Source organism: Haliotis cracherodii, unplaced genomic scaffold (genome assembly GCF_022045235.1).
Source record: "Haliotis cracherodii isolate W230 unplaced genomic scaffold, xgHalCrac1.p SCAF_6, whole genome shotgun sequence".
NCBI lineage: Eukaryota > Metazoa > Mollusca > Gastropoda > Lepetellida > Haliotidae > Haliotis > Haliotis cracherodii.
In genome coordinates, this window is record NW_027266319.1 from 37,787,316 (window position 1) to 37,807,830 (window position 20,515).

The 20,515-nt window shown below is 39.4% G+C and overlaps 1 protein-coding gene across 1 annotated transcript; it reads right to left on the reverse strand.

Annotated features, from left to right (window-relative positions):
* Nucleotides 1-328: 328 nt before the first annotated feature.
* Nucleotides 329-14,750, reverse strand: LOC139445217 (translation initiation factor eIF2 assembly protein-like). The gene is made up of 12 exons (XM_071226355.1): nucleotides 14,537-14,750; nucleotides 12,717-12,785; nucleotides 12,060-12,114; nucleotides 11,239-11,277; nucleotides 10,356-10,451; nucleotides 8,892-8,998; nucleotides 8,165-8,298; nucleotides 7,031-7,153; nucleotides 5,841-5,869; nucleotides 4,860-4,964; nucleotides 2,179-2,313; nucleotides 329-446 (listed from the first exon to the last, which is right to left on the reverse strand). Exons 1-12 carry the CDS (start codon nucleotides 14,647-14,649, stop codon nucleotides 390-392), a joined length of 1,062 nt encoding a protein of 353 aa, XP_071082456.1. The 5' UTR covers nucleotides 14,650-14,750; the 3' UTR covers nucleotides 329-389.
* Nucleotides 14,751-20,515: the final 5,765 nt, after the last annotated feature.

Consider the following 20,515-nt stretch of genomic DNA (forward strand, 5'->3'; position numbering starts at 1 on the left):
TGGAATATTGCTGAGTGCGGCGTTAAACAACAAACCAACCAACCAACGAGTCATATAGCTGGAATATTGCTGAATGTGGTGTACAACAACAAACAAACCAAGCCTTAGTTGAATGGACCAACCTTGCACCCCACATGTATGTTTAATGAGGCAATTGGGTAATTGTGTATCAGGTGGTCCGAAAGGCTGTTGTGTTTGGAAAGTGCCTTGATGTGTGTCCAGCTCACAAGACCAAGTATTCATTGTGACCTGGTTGTTCTAGTGAGGCAACTTGATTTCCCATGACATCACCAGGCAAACAACACAAAGACCAGATGCACTTCACTGCTTTATGTACAAAATGGTGACTGTATTTACACAGGAATATTCTGCCTACACTCCACTGGAGGTCAACTGGTGGTGTCCTCGTCGGATGATGTGTTCTCGCTGGTGGAAGTCTGCACTTTCTATAAAACAGAACACATATATTAATATATTGCTGAACATGTGTGGCAGATGGATGCAAGCAACAGAATTGTGGAAGTACCTGATTCAGCAACATAAACTGCAAGACAAGCAGAATTTTGCATTTTTGAATTTTGGGTTATTCCTGGTTAAAAGACCCATGAAGGTCTGGGGTAGAATAGGTCTTCAGCATGCCATAAAAGGCCACTATGCTTGTCGTAAAAGGCCACTAACGGGATCAGGTGGTCAGACTCGCTGACTTGGTTGATGCATGTCATCGTATCCCAATTGCATGGATCAATGCTCATGATGTCAACCTCTGGATTGTCTGGTCCAGACATGATTATTTTCAGACCGCCGTCACATAGCTGGAATATTGCTGGAGTGCGGCGTTAAACAACAAACCAACCAACCATTATTAAAAGTTTAAATTCAACTTCCTCCAGACACTAATATAAAAAATCTTCACTATGGCATTTTTTAATATTACACTGTTTTTGTGTGTGTGTTTTTGTGTGGGGGGATAATAATTTAAACTGTTAATTACACTGTTCACAAGAGTCAAATTATAGCTTGTATCTTATGAACCTCTCTGTTTAATATGTGGACAGTGGTATTTATTACATTTTTATCACACCAAGGTGTGCAACAGATGTACTGAGTTGTTTAAGAAAACCACCAGTTGAGTTCAAACCAAGGTTTTACACATATGGCCACAACATGTAATACACACACTGAAATATTTTGAGCCTATAATTTTTTGGACAAGTGGCTTCACCTTCCAAATTCCAGATATTTTGGCTTCAGAAAGTTTATGACAAATCAAGGCACACCAACAATGTGTATCACATAATTTACCTGTTGGTATCCAAACCTAGTAATTATTCCAAACCTTAATTTCCCAACTGAATCCTATTTCAAGTGTAGAGCACAGATGACCTGTGGAGATGGGCAGGTGAATGGATGTTGTTCAATGATTCAGACAGCAATATTGCAGCTACTTGTGGCATTCAGTGTTTGAAGGAATGAGACAGATTTCTGAAATGATTCTAATTCATTTCTTTCCTAGATTTGGAAAGTTTGACTTGTACGAAGGATATTCACAGAGACCACAAATATTCCTTCAATGATCTCCTTTTTGGGTGTAGATCTACTAGATGCCATGGCCCTCAGAAATGACAGGGCGCACAAAATATCCATAATATGATGGTGCAGCCTTAATCATCTACATTCAGAAGTGGTTGCTTTAGGTGGTTTTGAAGATACCCATATTGGATATGCTGGTTTGAATTCTCCAATAGAGGCATTGTTAGATCTTCATGAAGAGGTATCGTATCAGAGAAAGAGATCTGATTTTAATGAGATTGTATCATCCAGCCTGCTGAAGATCACACCCCGGGTCACAGGGTCACATCCCGTCACACACTGAAACCAATCCATCTTCTTCCCAGTCATCTCTCACAACAAACATGGGGTACTTAAAACCTTCTCTGCCCCGGAACCCTCATCCCAGTCATCTCTCACAACAAGCATGGGGTACTTAGGATCAACCAATTCTGGCCCGGAACCCTCATCCCAGTCATCTCTCACAACAAACATGGGGTACTTAGGACCTTCTCTGCCCCGGAACCCTCATCCCAGTCATCTCATGACAAGCATTGGGCACAGAGGACCAACTCTGCCCCAGAATTCCCACAGAGTTCAGCATGTGGAAGTCCATCATCCTGATCATACCAGGTGCAGGAGGTCCATGAGCTTGTAGGGATCCTCCCCAGCAGCCAGGTCGACGAAGTCCCGCGGCATGGCGAAGTAGGCGAAGGGGTTGGGCTGTACTCCATCCTTGCTCTGGAGGAACCGAAACTCAGGCCGCTGGGAAGAGAAAGAAACACTTAAGGATCATCAGGCATTATAACGTGTCTTGTTTTCACTCCAGTCAGTCAATAACTGAGTCAAGACCAGACAAACCAATGTTTCATACCATGAGCAACATCACATCAATCAACCAAGTCATCAGGCCAACCACTCAATCCAACCGAGTCCAGACTGGGACAGTCACAAATACAGTCAAGTTCCGTTAATCCGACATGGTTGGATGCATATGATTATGTCGGATTAACGAGTATGTCAGATAAACGAAATTAGGTAGTATCAACGTTTGTAATAAAAAATTGGACAACTACACGATAGATAACGATACAAATATGGTGTAATAAAAAAAGGAAAAAGGAAATATTCATATCGTTGTGTTACATTGTTAGCGGAATATATTTTCTAATCATACAACCTCTAAAGTTTAACACAAAACTACTGTTACGGACTATGACTGATTCAAAATACTTTTTAAAGCATAGTCTGGAATGGAAGTCGCCAATTTGAAACTGGTAAAGCTGCTTTCATAGTGGCTAATGTCAACTTTCTGTTAGTGAGTGAGTGAATATGGTTTTACGCCGCTTTTAGCAATATCCCAGCAATATCACGGTGGGGGACACCAGAAATAGGCTTCACACATTGTACCCAACTTTCTGTTAGTAATTTCATTGGTCGGTCAAAGTTCACGAAAGGTCGTTCTGACGTGACCTGTAATGGGATGTCCACAGCGGTAGCGAGAACGGGTATCCGATTTTAATGTGAGCGAGTGAGTGGAATTAACGCCGCTTTTAACAGTATTCCAGTTATATCACGCCGTGTCAGCTTAATGTGGGAGGGAAGCCCGAAGTGATGCAGGTCTCAGACGTTTACCACTTCGGTGAAACCCACGAGCACGGGTATGGTGCTGACAAACCTAGAAACATAATTGGGGAGAACCGGGATTCGAACCCACAATCATAGGTTTCTGGCGTATCCAAGGGACACAACTCTGCACAGTGAATCGCGGCACCTTAGACGACTGGGCCATCCATGCCCCCCCCCCCCCCCCCCCCAACCAATTTTAATGAGATTCAGGTAATCTAGGCATGTGATTAATCCAGTTTTGTTTATTTAAAGCAAGCCGTTGAAGTATGCAGCTACTCGCCGACTCTTCTCAGATCAAAACATGGGCTGTGTACTCGCGGGCAGATGACCACGGAATACGCTGATCACTGTGTCAGATTAATGAGACTGTTCAATGAGTGATTTCAGCAATTCGTTGCAAAGTAGGTGTGTCGGAGTCGGAGTGCCAGACTGTCGGTTGAAGGGGTCTAAATAGCACTGAAATAATCGGTTCGCATCATTTGTGTCGGAAAAAGCCAATTGTCGGAATAACAAGTGTCGGATAAACAAGACTTGACTGTATGTGATGTTTAAACTAACACATGGTGTTATGATGACTCTCAGCACCGACGGCTGACTTGGGTTTCACATGGGTAGCCTAGTGGTTAAAGTGTTTGCTCGTCACGCTCAAGGCCCGGGTTTGATTTCCCACTTGGATACAATGTGTGACGCCCATTTCTGGTATTCCATAAAGCGTCGTAAAACACAAACATGGCAAAAGGAGCGCAGTAGCTTTGATTCTATGTCAACTGATACAACACCAAATTCTACCATGTCTACATCATTGTACCTGTAATTTAATTTGGGTCATGCAATTCGTAGATGGGATTATCTGCCATATGGTTGAGAAAAGCCAGTTAATAAGAATCTATACAAGGTACGGCAGTGATAATGACTTCATATGCTACTGTTGACACACAACAGACAATACTGTCATGACCTTGCAGTATATCATTGTTGGCGTTATGTTGACATACATGTATCAGCTTCACAAGGATTTTGTTATCAAAAACATTACACTTTGCTACAGCCAATCCTGATGTGTGGATCATAAAAAAAGAATTACATACACCTGAAAAAATAATTTTCGGGGTGAAATTAAAGGGGGTGTGATGAAAAATTGACTCAGCAAAAGAAAGAGTGGGGGCATCAAACTTTATCAACTACATGAGGGAGGGGAGGGGGGAGGGGCATGAAAAATTAACAGTGCTGTTTCAAAAACCAATGTGAACTTTATTAAGGGACCTGTACCGGTAATTTATACTTGGGGGGTTGGGTGTGGGGGGGGGGGGGGTGAGTGTGTGAAGGTGTGGTGTTCATGAAAATTGTTACATGTATTTGTGGGGGCCATGAAGTATATGGGGGGGCAGCAAAATAATCTCACCCCCTACCCCACCCAAATTATAACTGTTCCTTAGCAATAGACTATCCTTTCATCTGCATCCTCTGCTTTCTTGCATCCCATGTTTTGACTCAGTACTTCAACCATCTGGAGAAACATGGTGGTCTCGTACCAACAGGTGACAGTGGAATCTTATCTATTCCTACTTGTCAAATGGTCTCCCTCTCTCGGGAAATACAAAAGATCCTTGCACCTGTTTCACAAACATGATTAAATCAGTACGACACAAGCTCATTTTGTTCATCTCAACACAGTGTCTGACCTCAGCCTTGAGTTCTCCACTGTCATTTGCCAGTTCTTCCCATGTAAACAGCAGGGCATCCGTCACCTCACCGAACGGGTTGAAGTCCACCAGAGTCAGGTGTCCCTGGATAAGAGATAGGGAATGTCTGCACAGGAAGTCATGGGTTTTAGATGCAGCAGTATAAGATTAAATGAGTCAGTTGTTTGTTCGTTGGTTTGTTGTTCACTGCCGAAGCTATAATCAAGTCTGAACCAGACAATACAGTGATTGACATCATGAGCATCGATCTACGCAATTGGAATACGATGACATGCATCAACCAAGTCATGCATCAACCAAGTGAGCCTGTCCAACCGATCCTGTTAGCCGCCTCTTAAGAAAAGCATAATTGCCTTTTTCGGCAAGCATGGGTTGCTGGTGAGTTTGGATGCTGAGCAAGTCATGATGCTTTGAGCAGTACTTAAGTTATATCATGTCAGATTGATATAGGTGGAAAGCCCGAAGTCATTTGATTGATGAACATGTGTGTGTGTGTGTGTGTGTGTGTGTGTGTGTGTGTGTGTGTGTGTGTGTGTGTGTGTGTGTGTGTGTGTGTGTGTGTGTGTGTTTGTTTGATGTTTGTCACACACTCGGCAATATTCCAGCTTCTGACAGCCTGTAAATAATCGAGTCTGGACAGGATAAGCCAGTGATTGATATTGTGAACAACAATCCACGTCATTGGGGTAGGTCACCCAAGTCACTGAGACTGACCACTCAATCCACCGAGTCGTCCCTTAACTTTTAGGGTACAACAAACAAGCATGGAAGTTTGAGTTTAATCAGGAAATACTGATCGTAATTCTACCCCAGAAGCAAAGTCCTACCCTCATTTTAAAGTCCTATTTGTTGTTAAGGAAACCAGCAAAAATAAAATATTCTTATATTCCAAAATAGTATATTGCACAAGTTCACGGCTTGTTGCCGAATTATTTGTTCAAGATAACTTAATTGATGTACCTTATCTTTCCTGTAAACATCAAACACATCTGAAAAATAAAAAAAATCACATGATAGATCGTAGATCATACATGATACAAATATTACATGAATTGTTTGACAGGCGTAATACTGATACTACAGCAGTCAGTATCCTAATAAGGCTTAAAAAAAATAATAGAATTGGTTCTCAGGCGATGGCTTTTGAAAATATTGTGTGGGCAGGCGGTGGTTTGTTTTTGGGGGTTGTTCAGGCTAGTATGTAACAAAATTTTGTTTAAAATCATTTCAGGGAAATTATGTTCTTCTTAAATATTGTAGCATTTCACCGCCGGGGTCGTGTGTTCAAGACACGGAATATATAAAGATTTTAATATTTTTTTAAATGGAAATAAAAACAAAATGTGTTGCAGACTTTATGTAGGCCTGTGGGGCCTGAGAACAAAGACTATTATTTATTTTAGCCTAAACATTGTACAGTAAGGGTAAAATGTGAACCAGCTGATAGCCAAGATATAGTGTTTCAAATGGTTATTATTGTCTGTGGTTAAACTCAACTTGTCTGGTTCATTTGCATAATTTCTTAGGAAATTTTGAATTGTCAAAATACAATTTACAAAGACATTGTACAATTACACCTTCGAAAAATTATTTAAAACAAGGAGATATTGAGTTTGGTTGTAGCACCTCACTGAATGGTATTTCAGTCATGAAGTAAAATGGGGGTTTAACTTCGTGTCCAAAATTAGTGCACTTATATAGCAACATGTATGTTCATGTGTGTGTATGTATGGCTGCTTGTGAGATGAGGTGAGATTGGGTTAAACATCACGTCCAAGATTTTTGCATTAAAACGAAGTGCATGTACATGTGTGTGTGGCTGCTTGTACTTGTCCGGATTAATGATGATTTTATAGTGCTAGCCCACTAGGATACCATGTCACAGTTTAACATGGATACCCCACACTAAGCACTGTATACCAAGCCCACCAGTCCTTGTTTCATCAACTTAATGCCGAGCACCAGGCAGGGAAACAACAAGTACCAATCATCTGGTATGATGAGGCCAGGGAATGGAAACCCCCAACCTTCCGCTCTCCGGGCAGACACTCTATCCACAAGACTATGGCGGACACCTCTCAAACAAAGAACATGTTGATCAGTCTAGGAATTTTCCCAAAGATTTAAATTAATTTGTGTACGGTACTTACAGCTCTCGTCAGGAAACTTGTTGGAGATCATGTGATAGAAGAATGCCTGAATGTCGCTGATGATCTCATCTTTCTGAGTCTCCAGGAAGGCGTAGTACTGGATGTGATGTCTCTGAGATATAGCTGCAAAAGCAGAATATAAAAACTGGTGACTCTACCATGAACATTTGTACAACCAGGTAGTGTAATAATATGACTAACTTGCATTGATTGGTTGCTTGGTTGGTTGGTTGGTTGGTTGGTTGGTTGATTGGATTTAAAAATATTTATTAATTTAATTATTATTTATATATTTTTATCAAAATATTTATTTATTCATTTATTTATTTTCTATTTTTATTAAAAACATTTATTTATTTATTTATTCATTCATTCATTCATTCATTCATTCATTCATTCATTCATTCATTCATTCATTCATTCATTCATTCATTCATTCATTCATTCATTCATTCATTCATTCATTCATTTATTTATTTATTTGTCAGTGTTCCAAATAACCAGCACCAAACAAATCTACTGGTCCTGTTGGATCTCTACTAGACACAATGTTACGTAGAGTTTTAGGCTCGATCTATTACTGATTTCAAAAGTCATACAAACTTAAATTACTTTGTTCATCCCCAAAATAACACCAGACAACCATTTAGTTATTTGTACTAATCCTTAAAGAAAATATACTAGACTCGGACCAGCGGACCAGTGTTAGTGTCGAGCACCAGCTTGTTGTGTGACCGGGCTAAAGAAGATCGGTGAAGTCAGATTCTTTGAGTTGGCCGACTGTGTGTCAACATGCCCCAATGGTATGGATCATCATTCATGTTTTCAGTCACTGGTTTATCTGGTCCAGATTTGATTATTCACAGCATAGAACAGAAAATATTACTGACTAGTGTTTAAGTATCAGACAAACAACAAGTGACGATACTTATCAGGACATGAACGTTTAGTCTCAATAACATAGGTCAAGGTAAAGTCGATCCTATTTTTCCTGCACCTGTTCCTTTTTATCCTGGTAAAACCTACGGAAGCAGGGGTATAACACTTTTGGTTTCTCCTACATCTGTCATTCATTAACAACGACTTTGAAGAATCGTTCTGCTGCATGCCCCCATCAGACAAAGATTTACCTACCAATCAGTTTCTTGTTCCTGACGAAACACCTGAACTCCATGCCAGGTTGCAGGTCCTGCCATCGCCTCAGGATCAGGTCATACTTAACGTCTGCTCGTGCCATCTCAAGGTCACAGTCAGAACAATGGAGAAACCTATAAACAAACAGACCTTGAAACTTTGTACTTACAACTACCACTATAGCAGAGAGCGATGAAAACAGACGCTGGCTCTGTTGATGTCTTAAAAATAATTTTTGATTGAATTAGGACTGCTAACATCCATGGCATAATAATGTTTTTTAATTTTTTCTCTCAAAATGTTTGTACAGCATTTCAGGGCCATCATCATAATCATCATCATCATCATCATCATCATCATCATCATCATCAATCTTAACTTGATAACACCCTAACTAGTATGTAACTAAATAAAACCAGTTGTGTACCATCCACCTGGGAAAGGGCCTCCCTACAAAAATGTATTTCTTGATGAGTAAAATACTGGAATACAGTATTTGACAACTGTTGGACTTGGAATACTTATGGATTTGGGTTGGTTGTTTTTTTAAATGGAAATAAAAACGAAACGTGTGATGAACTTGATGATGATGTGGCCAGTGCCTGAGAACTAAGACCACTATTTTCTTTAGCCTGACAACACTCACACATGTAAATATGAACAGGATGGACAAAGAAACGCAGGTTAACGAGTGAGAGAACATGCAAATATCAACCACGAAACTTACGGCTGTGACAAATCATGTGCGATAAAATCGGAACTCTTCAACAGAAGGTAGACATCACTGGGACATGTGCACTTCAGGGTTTTATCAAAGGAAATCCACGTCGCATCCTGCAACACAACAGAGGGCCGAGTTCATCATACTTACCTTGTCATGGATACTGCAGTCAAGCTGAGCCGAAATGATCAATTGTCCTTTTGTCAGCAAACAATTGTTTAACATCAAGAGTTAAAATGGTAAACTTAGCAATGATCTCATTTGGCTAATCTACAGGAATAAAGTTGCCAAGTTATGGTAATTGAATTGAACAATTTTTTGAGATATGAACATGTTGTTTGTTTGTTCGTTTGTTTGTTGTTTAACGACGCACTTAGCAATATTCAGGCTATATGACAGCGGACTGTAGATAATGTCTGGACCAGACAATCCAGTTATTGATATCATGAGCATCGATCTACGCAATTGGGATACGATGAAAAGTCACCCAATCCTGTCGCCTCTTATGACATGAACATGTGATGACAGGGAGTATTATAGATAACTACTTTATTATACACACACAATGTTTCACAGCTACCTCTTGCTCTTTCATCAGGTGAATATGTATGATAAAGTTGTCATCCATAATAATCCTTGTATTAATAACTATTATCATATCCAATTTCTAAATGCCTAAAAAGACTATTATGCATAAGTGAATTTTAGCAATTCTTAACACTGATTGGTCAGTTGAAGCTCTAAGAAATCACACGGCTTCATTGCTGAGAGGGGGCGGTCGGGTAGCCTAGTGGTTAAAGCGTTCGCTCGTCACGCCGAAGACCCGGATTCGATTCCCGACATGGGTACAATGTGTGAAGCCCATTTCTGGTGTCTCCCGCCTTGATATTGCTGGTATATTGCTAAAAGTGGCGTAAAACCAAACCCACTCACTCACTCACTCATTGCTGAGAGACCCGTGAAGATACCGGGATAGAATATGTCTTCAGCAACCCATGCTTGTCATAAAAGGTGACTATGCTTGTGGTAAGAGAAGACTAACGGGATCGGGTGGTCAAGCTCGCGGACTTGGTTGATGTATGTCAGTGTATCCCAATTGCATGGATCGATGCTCATGATATCAATCACTTATCTGGTCCAGACTCGATCACAGTCATATAGCTGGAATATTGCTGAGTGTGGCATTAAACAACAAACAAACAAAAAATTATTGGTGATAACAATGCAAATTGAAATGATAACTGACTTCAGACAAGTTTGTCATTAGGGTTGACGGTTCATAGATTTTCTTCATATTCATTCTTAAAATGATTAATACATGGAATAACCATCTCAAAACTGGGGATTATGGATTATCTGTGACCCATGAATGAATGCTGTCCCTCGCAAAACTTCAAGACTTACACAATTCACCCCATTGGCACAGATAAATCCTAATTCCTCATAGCTCTATCTCAGTCTCAGACTAACCCGTGGAGCACTCCAGTTGAGTTTGGGGAACACTCTCCCCCCCAGCTTCTGTATGGCCTTCTTCACCAGCCTCTCAAACTCAGGAAACTCCGGCGCCTGACACACAGAACGGTCATTATTAACCCAATATCCCGCTGCCATGATTCCTGGGAGTTATCTAGGATTCACAAACCAAGTACCCTGGGCTGACAAAATGGGGAAAATCATAATTTTACAAAATTGGAACTTTCTAAAAAGTCCATATTTTCATAAATTCAGGGATATTTGAATAGTTCATTCAATTAATGGTTCATTCAACTGAACTACTCTTCTTGTTTATCATGGTTTATTGGTGCATTATACAAGTTTAAAATGCAGGTCACCTCTCCAAAGCAAATACATTAGTGATTACTATAATAACATAACTTGGCGATATATTTTATTTGAATCCGGGAAATTCTTAATGACAATTGTTTCAGACATGTGGCCAAATATCAGACTTGGAGCAAGTCTAGATAAATCCCAGGTTTCTATTATGGAAAAACTCATCCAATTTAGTACATTCATTAACATGATTTACATTTACTGCCAAAACATAAAAAGTTTTATGCCGCTTAACACTAAACATTGACCTGAAACTAAAGGCAGTAGAGTCGGACACCATCAGGGAACATCTACTGACTTGAGATTTTTAAAGAAACGAGATGTGGCAAAAAAGTAATAAACTTGTTTGGTATTGATCAAATCATAACACAAGCTGAAGAATATATTTTTAGAATAACATCACACAAGCTGTGTTTATTGTGTTTATCATCTCACAGTGATATCAATTTGGAATCTACACGTCAGGGCCCAACACTGGGGTGTTTACAGTGCCCCCTGTGTGCCGAGGATGGATACCTACCACTGCCACTGCTGCACTGCCTGACCCCCAGTCAACGTCCTGGACAAACAAACAAACAAACACGTCATGGCATCCTGTGTAATATCGTGTTAACAAACATCATGACGTTATAACATGCTGTGTAATATTGTGTAAACAAACATGACATTATAACATGCTGTGTAATATTGTGTAAACAACATTATAACATGCTTTGTAATATCATATAAACAACCATGACATCATAACATGCTGTGTAATATCGTGTAAACAAACATAACATTATAACATGTGTAATGTCGTGTAAACAAACATCATGACATTATAACATGTTGTGTAGTATCGTGTAAACGACATTATAACATGCTGTGTAATATCATTTATACAAACATCATGATGTTATAACACGCTGTGTAATACAGTATAAACAAACATGACATCACAACATGCTGTGTAATATCATGTAAACAAACATGACATTATAACATGTGTAATATCGTGTAAACAAACATTAAATTATTACATGCTGTGTAATATCATTAAAACAAACATGAAACTATAACATGCTGTGTAACATTTTGTTAACAAAGATGACATCATCATGATCATAACATGCTAAGTAATATTGCGTAAACAAACATCATGATGTTATAAAATGTGTAATATCATGTAAACAAACATGACGTTATAACATACTGTGTAATATCATGTAAACAATCATGTTATGACGTCATCTAATGCTGTGTAAACAGCCATGTCATGACAATCACACGTAGTGCCAGGCTTACACACCAAGTGGTGTCCTGTAACATTCATGTTCAGGTGTGACTGGTTCAACTCACATCATCATCATCATTTTCATCCTCTGGTCTTGATTGTGAGCTCCCCTGTACTGAACTGTAAACAGAATACAGGAAACACATTATTAATATGGGTCTTAATAACACAGTTACCATGGTTACTTGCACATATGTAAGTTGCAACAGTTCCCTGAAGTGTGCAAGCAGGATGAATTCCTGCCTTGAGGATCAAAATCAGAAAGTATTGTAACAATAACTCCATTTATAAAGCATCAGATTCCATTCACCAAGTGAATGGTCATGACACAACATTATCATCATCCCGGTCAGTGGATCAGTGTGAACTCAAATTTCATTCTCAGCTCCCTGGAGAGTATCCAACCCAATTTTGGATTTGTTTACTTTTAACTTGAAAACTAAAGGTCCTATTATCTCACCACGCTCACTACAATATACACAGCGTATGGTCACATCCAGTTGAATAGAACAATAGAAGAAGACTTTGAAAATCAGGCAAGAAGTCTCTGGGAAGTTCAAATATAGCTCTCTGTGACTTTCTAAATAAGGATACATGGCTTTCTAGCCCCTATGGACATTTGACTGCCAGGTTAGCACTGATTTCTAACAGTGCAATTTCTACGAGAGTGATAAATACACACAACAACAACACAGTAGACAATGTCAGCGCCGTCTACTTACCCCTCTGGCAGCACAACGCCATCCTTGTGAAGGTAGTCGATGAATTCTTGAGGTAGAGGCAGCACCACACTGTAACACCAAACATCACACCACTGAGTAATGCATAAATGAACAATCTCATTAAAATCAGATCTTTGTTCTCGCTATCGCTAAACAAAGATCTGAGGACATCCCACTACGGGTCACGTCAGAACGACCTTACATCCAACCAATCAAAGCGTCACTTACCAGATCATTAAAGTGACCTTCGGATTATATTTTCATTAACACGGGGTATTCCGAATGACAGTTACGGACCGTACAACTGATTCCGTCAAGATTATCGTCTTTATCTCACTTCCGTGGGATAAACATTTGAACAGAAGAGGCGTTGTACAGTACGTGGGAAGTACCGCCATACAATCGCAACCATATATTAGACATTCTGGAATGTTCGTTTGTTCGGTTTTCAAAGTTCTAATCGAGAACTGTGTCAACATATTTTTCAAGCCTAGTCTGAAATGGAAGTCGCAGGGTTGAAACGAGTGCTGCAAAGCTCGAGAAAACTGCTTTCTAATTGGTAGATGTCGACTTCTTGTTAGTCGTTTCAGTGGTCGGTCAGAGTTTGCTAAAGGTCGTTCTGACGTGACCCCTGATTGGGATGTCCTCAGATCTTTGTTTAGCGGCAGAGAGAACTTAGAAATTTGTGTCAACGTTTGACGTGTTTGACATATTCTGTTAAACTCAATTGGATTACGTTGTTGATTGTGTAGGTGTCTGCCTATTCAAACGCAAGAGTGAAATTCTAAAGAAAGTTATAAATGGCAAGTAATAAATAAAATATTAAACGAGCTTCCGTGTAATACCAATTTTATGAAACTCGTGAATAGTTCTGGTATCTGACTCGCTTTCGCTTGTCAAATACCAAAACTATTCACTATTCAAATTGGTATTACACGGGAGCTTGTTTAGCATTCTATATGTAACTAATATATTTAGTGTCGGGGTAACACCATATCAACAGCTGACTTATATTAAGGGGAGGTGAGATGGGGTTTAACATCATGTCCAAGACTATTTCACTTATATAGCGACATGCATCAATGCATGTGTGTGTGGCTGTTTGTACTAGTCCGGGCGATTTAATAGTGATAGCACACTGAGATACCATGCCACAGTTTAATCATGAATACCCCACTCAGACACAGTATACTGACTCCGAGCCGACAAGTCCTTGTTTGAGCCCCTAAATGACAAGCGCCAGGCAGGTTAAGAACAAGTATACCATCTTTTAACATCTTCTGATATGACCCTCTACTCTCACTAGACCACGGAGGGAGTCGACTTATGTTTAGGGCTCTCGATCTTCTTCTCCATATATAGCAGAAGATCTAGTGTAACCATGGCAACAACTTTCTGCTTACATGCACATGTGCGATAACATGCGAAAAGTGGTCTTTTGACGCATCACATTACATTGTTTACTTTAGCAAAATTAAATGACTGTGCATTATGTCGCAAATTGACAAAATTGCATCACCTGAAGAATAGACTGACTTCAACACTGTTCAGAGAAGTATATTTGTTGTTGTTACCTTATTGATTTTGACAGTGTTAAAATTGTTATAAAATCTTATCCACACAATATGTCACACATAATCGATGAATCGGATCAGTCAATGAAACTCATTGAAAGTATCCCTAACGAAACCAAACAGACATCAAAATACTTTGGGGAGTATTATACACAGAAGCAACCACAACATATACACACAGAGTTAATGATAAAATAGGAACACCGAAAGATGTCAGTGTGACAGATTCTCTATTTACAATTTTACCTTTTGATTGTAAGATCTTTGAATCTGTCATACCAAGACGAAAAGCTACAATTAAGGACGTGCTCTTTCTTCATTTTGTGTCTTTTGAGGTTGTTTACGTCCGTCCTTCCCATTAATTCAACCAACGACTGTCAAAATTACCTGACAGCTACATCAGAAAATGAAATTTCCGTAGCGATTGCGTGAGAAATCAAAACATGTACATGTGCTGGGCTGATACCTTTACGCTCACTTCCGCTTCCGGGTTGTGGGAGAACCAGTCTAACAGATGTAGACTTGCTCTTGGTCTTTCACGAATAAACCCATTTCCAGCCATCCGATCATGATCTCGCCAGAGTCGTCTCAGATATGACATCGTAGTGGTAAATAGGGGTTATCACGCGAGTGTGTTTGAGGATGTTAAATATCCCGTATCAAGGAATAAACATTGTATTTAGCGTGATAACCTCTATTTCATGTGCTTGTCTAAGAGGCGACTAACGGAATCGGGTGGTCAGGCCCACTGACTTGGTTGATGCATGTCATCGTATCCCAATTGTGTGGATTGATACTCATGATATCAATCACTGTATTGTCTGGTCCAGACTCGATTATTTACAGACCGCCGTCATATTGCTGGAATATTGCTGAGTGCGGCGTTTCAAACGTTTTAAATAATCCATGTGATCACTTTTGTGGATGATTTAAATATTTCCGCCGTGGCAAAACCACAACTACTAATGAACGGCGACTACAATTATATGTATATATAAATCCAAAAATGGTCGCTTGAAATGGTTTGAAGTTTTAAAAGTTAAGACCAACATACCATTTTGGTAGAAAACATATTCGATCTCATTAAAAAATTTTTAAAATGATGTTTGGGTGGATCTCCTGGTATTAGTTTTTATTATTTGACTGTTTTGTCACACATAAGGTGTATAAAAAATGCCCGAAGGCGTTTCAAATTCTAAGTGTGGAGATCCGACCACCCTCTTCCAACAATATTCGATGTCATTATTTTTTTTTTTAATAATGTTGTTGGGGTGGAGTGAGTGAGTGAGTTGGGTTTAACGCCGCTTTTAACAGTATTCCAGTTATATCAGTCAGCTTAATGTGGGAGGAAAGCCCGAAGTGATGCAGGTCTCAGACGTTTACCACTTCGGTGAAACCCACGAGCACGGATATGGTGCTGACAAACCTAGAAACATAATCGGGGCGAACCGGGATTCGAACCCACAATCATAGGTTTCTGGCGTGCCCAAGGGACGCAACTCTGCACAGCGAATCGCGGCGCCTTAGACGACTGGGCCAATAAAACCAATCAACTATCTATTTCCACATTACGGTTACTGAGAACAATATGTCATCCAAAAACTAGAAATTACATAATGGACATCCAGTAGTATTACCATTGCTTGGGTGAGGACTTCCACTTTGATGACATCTACTCCGCAAACAGAATAAACGTTGATATAAGCGTTGTTTTTAGGAAAACATTATTGCTTTTTAGGAAGTACGTACTACTCAGCGCTATTGAGCGGTGTTATTTGCTATTTGTTTTGATAACTTTGCCTGGGGGCGAGGGATCCAATAGCTAAATAGGGCCATAAATCAATCAAATTCTTTTGTACGCAGAAATACGTGGATTGTTATAAGAGCACATATGTCTGTACTGTTAAATTATATTTAAGTTGATAGTGAGAAAATTTCAACATCCCGTCCATATGTATAATTTGAAATGCGACTTGGAAAAATCTCAGCTCTCTTCTGTATGATTTAAACCCACAAGAGCCCCCACACACACACACACACACACACACGCGCGCATGCGACCCATATCGTGGCCATGAGGGAATATTGCTATACCGCGAGAAAGCGATAAATAATAATAATATAATAATAATATAGTTTATTACAGTGTCATGTGTTACAAAGCAATACAACATTTAGCACATACTTAAATTACAAACACCAGGCCTCAGAGGGCCGAAATGAAACCTTAAGATATTACAACTATTAAAATACAGTTAGATATAAAAAGTAATCATGCACATTCTTTATATCTACATATACACATATTCACTAACACAATCACATAATGCATTCATGCATAGACACATATATACATACGCACTCACGCACGCACGCACGCACGCACGCACGCACCTACGCACGCACGCACACAATCAATCACTCTAATATTCTCCCGCACATACTAAACAGACACCCAAACACATTCAGATATCCTCCACCCCCTCACTCGAGACATACACGCACACACACACACACACACACACACACACACACACACACACACTCAACCTCACTCACAAATACACCCATACCCAAATTCCTGCATCTACACACACTCCATATCCTTTCTTCTGACCGTACCAACATTCATATCCCCTCCCCACACACACCCATGACCCATGACCTCACACACTCAATTACCCTTTTCATATAAAATTCATACTGAATAGTTATTGTACACCTTGCAGCCTTTTGTGATACATTTTCTGAATACATCTCGCCAAGTCTAGCTGGATACATTCAGTATTCATCAACCACTTATATTTATCTAACGTGGACAGTTCACAGAAACTACTGAACTGATTATTGCATGTATCAAATAAACTTTTCCTTAAATCATTGTAGAATTTGAACACCACAACAAAGTGAACTTCATCTTCGATTAATTGTTCCTGACATAGTTGACAAAGTCTCTTTACCAAGGGAGTCACAGGCTTGGTATACCTGCCACTATCTATAGCCAGAGGAAGGTTTCCACAATGTAATGAGGCTAAGATACTTCTTTGTTGTCTGGGTAGAGACATTTTCACATAGTGAGAAGTTTGGATAGTTTCTTTATATTTCCTATATGTTCGTAATTTATGTCCATTGCAATTACCTTTGTCATTAAATATATCCGAGAACCACTTTTGTATGTCTCTTGTATCTAACACTTCAAGGCATGTTTTGAGAAATGAGGCACGTTAAGCCTTGACACAAAAATCTAAAACGTCCATATTTCCATGAATATCTATTTTTTTCACAAAATCACACACCCTATAATCCAGATGTTTCACGGGAGGTGGTGATTTTATGGAAACTTCGAAGAACTTCAATTTTAACTTTAGTATCTTGGCTTCTCCACCCCATCTCCTCTGACGGCAACATTAGAAGCATTCTTTCTCACTCCCAAGAAGAATCTGGAGGCTTTATTCTGAATATAACTTATTTCTTTGTACATATTTATGCCCCACACACTTGCACTATAGTTAAGTACTGGTTGCACATAACTATCAAATAATTTTGTGTACACTGCATTGCTTAAACCTCCCAAATGGTTGAACTTACTGAAAATAACTCCAAGTGCTCTGTTTGCCGCTTTGCATATTTCTTTAACTGTTTTCCTGTAGTCACAATGTTCATTGTTCCACATTCCTAGATATTTATATTCTGTACAAAAATCGATATTGACATTTCCACATTTAAACTGAATATCACATCTACGCGTTGATGCTGTTCTACAGTGCATGATGTTTGTTTTGTCTCTATTCACTGCTAGCTTCCATTTGGTAGACCACTGATGAAAACAATCGAGTTGCTTTTGTAAGTTATCTTCATTAGGTGCGATGAGGACAATATCATCCGCATACATTAGGAATGAAATGTTGAAAGAGTCAATTTTAATTCCAAACTGAAGTTCACTTAAAGCATCTGCTAGAGCATTTATATACATAGAAAATAGTGTTGGTGACAAGCCAACAGCCTTGCTTGACCCCAACAGTAACATCAAACCAGTCAGTTTTGTCAGTATTCACCTTGACAGAACATTGCACATCCTGGTAGAGAGATTGAATAGATCTCAAAATATATCCTTGAACTCCAAATTGATGTTGTAGTTTATGCCACAACATATTTCTCTGTATAGAATCAAAGGCTTTATGCATGTCAACAAAACATACATAAGTAGATAGTTTTGACATCTTCCTATTGTATATTATTTTAGTGAGAGTTTCTAGGTGATCCTGACATGATCTACCCTTGCGGAAAGCTTTTTGGTAAGGTGTAAGCAGATCATGAGTCTCCAGCCAGGTGCTGATTCTGTTGTTGAGTACTTACTTACTTACTTTGGAGATTTAACGTGCGCTTTCCGACTGATGCGTATTTCGCACACGGGCCCGGTCAGGCCATTTAATGTGTTTCCGAAAGGGGCCAAAGTGGTGTGTGCAACCCAAGAGGGGGCTTAAGGGGTTGCTTATATAGAATTTTATAATTTTGAGATTTGGAATAGGTGCCGATGGGGTTGGGGAGGAGAACTAAGGGAGCTGGGTATGGTGGATGTTTGATTGTTTATGTAATTTTGATTTGGTAGATTATAGTGTTTTTAGATGCGTTTTATTAGTTCCGTTTTGATTAAGAATACGCCTAAGGCCTTGAAGTTTTCTAGTTTATTTTGTGGGTTTAGTATTGCTTCTAGAGTGAGAGCCTTGTTTAGATTGAGGGTGGTTTGTAATGCGGTTCGATGTGTTAGGTAGTGTGTGCAGTGGATGTGTGCGTGTTCTGGGGTTTCTAGTTGTTTGCAGTGTGGGCAGTTACCTGTAGTATGTTTTTTAATTTTTTTAGATGGTTATTTAGGTTGGTGTGTCCTGTTTGGAGTTTAGTGATTACTCTGTCGATTTGTTTTGATGGATGGAGAATTTTTGGTTTGGTTAGTGGTTTGCTGAGTACTTTTTTGATTTGGCTATTTGAGTTTATATAAAGGATATGCCATTTTTTGGTGATTTTTTGCTTGTTTACGCTTTTAATTTCTGATTTTGAGATTGGTAAGTTTAAGCTTATTTCTGGGATTTTGAGGGATAGTTTAGCTGCTTTATCGGCGTTTTCATTACCGTATATTCCTACGTGGGCGGGTATCCACAAGAAGGTTATTTGTTTGCCTGCCTTAATTAGGTCGTTGGAGCTTTTAAGTATTTGATTTATTAATTTAGGTCGTTTTTTGGTATTTTTGTTTTGGAGGGCTTGCAGTCCACTTAGGGAGTCGGTAAGAATTAGGATTTTTTTTGTGGTTTTTGGATTCTTGATTATTGAGGTCTGAGGCCATGCCCATTAGTTCTGCCGTGAATATTGATTGGTTGTTCGGGAGTCGGAAGGATCGTGTGGTTTTAGTTGGTTGTGTGGAATGGACTCCGAAACCTGTGTGTTTGGAGGTCGGATCTGAGGCCAATTTTCGTGAATGTATGCTAGTGTGGTGGTTTTAGCTATGTTTGGGTCGGTTTGTTTATTTATTTGGCTAGCTAGTGTTGTGTCTATTTTTGGGTATTTTAAGTTTAGGGGTGAAGATATTTGATTGTTTGCAGTTTTGTTTAAGATTTTTAATTTGGTGTTCATTTAGGTAGTTTGTTATTCTTTGGGATATTGGGGTAAGTAAGGGGAGTTTACGAGCTAGAGCTTGGTTTTTGGGGCTGATGTTTTGGTTTATTAAGTTTTGGATGAGAGGGTTTGATTTGGACGCGGCCCAGAAATTTAAGCTTCGCTGTTCCCTGCGTAGACTTAGTGGCATTTCTCCTGTTAAGGCCTGAAGTGAAGTGTAGGAGGTGCCATGTTGGGTGCGTGTAATTAGTTTGAGAGCCTGATATTGTATTGAGTCAAGTTTTTTAGATAGAGAGTTGTTTAGGGTGTTGTATATGGCGCAGCCGTAGTCTAGTTTTGATCTAATTAGTGATATGTAGAGAGAGAGGATGGTATCTTTGGAGGCTCCCCAGATAGAGCCAGTTAGGCATCTTAGGGTGTTTAGGTCTTTACTGCATTTAGTTGTTAGGTTTCCGATGTGAGCATCGCAGGTGAGATGTTCATCGAAAATAAGTCCTAAGAATTTGGTTTGTTTTTTAAATTTGATTGTTTGGTTGTTTAGCTGGAGGATTGGGGAGGCGGGTTTCATGTTTTTATGTTTGAATACTATTCCTGCTGTTTTTTCTGAGTTAAGGGAGA

Bases quoted from the DNA above. Each gene is read 5' to 3' on its own strand.
- LOC139445217 (XM_071226355.1), bottom strand. From the start codon at position 14,649: ATGGGAAGGACGGACGTAAACAACCTCAAAAGACACAAAATGAAGAAA. The intron at 12,786-14,536 runs GTAAAATTGTAA...TTGGTGTTACAG, and splicing joins AAAGATCTTACAATCAAAAG to TGTGGTGCTGCCTCTACCTC. The intron at 10,452-11,238 runs GTAGGTATCCAT...TCTGTGTGTCAG, and splicing joins GCAGTGCAGCAGTGGCAGTG to GCGCCGGAGTTTCCTGAGTT.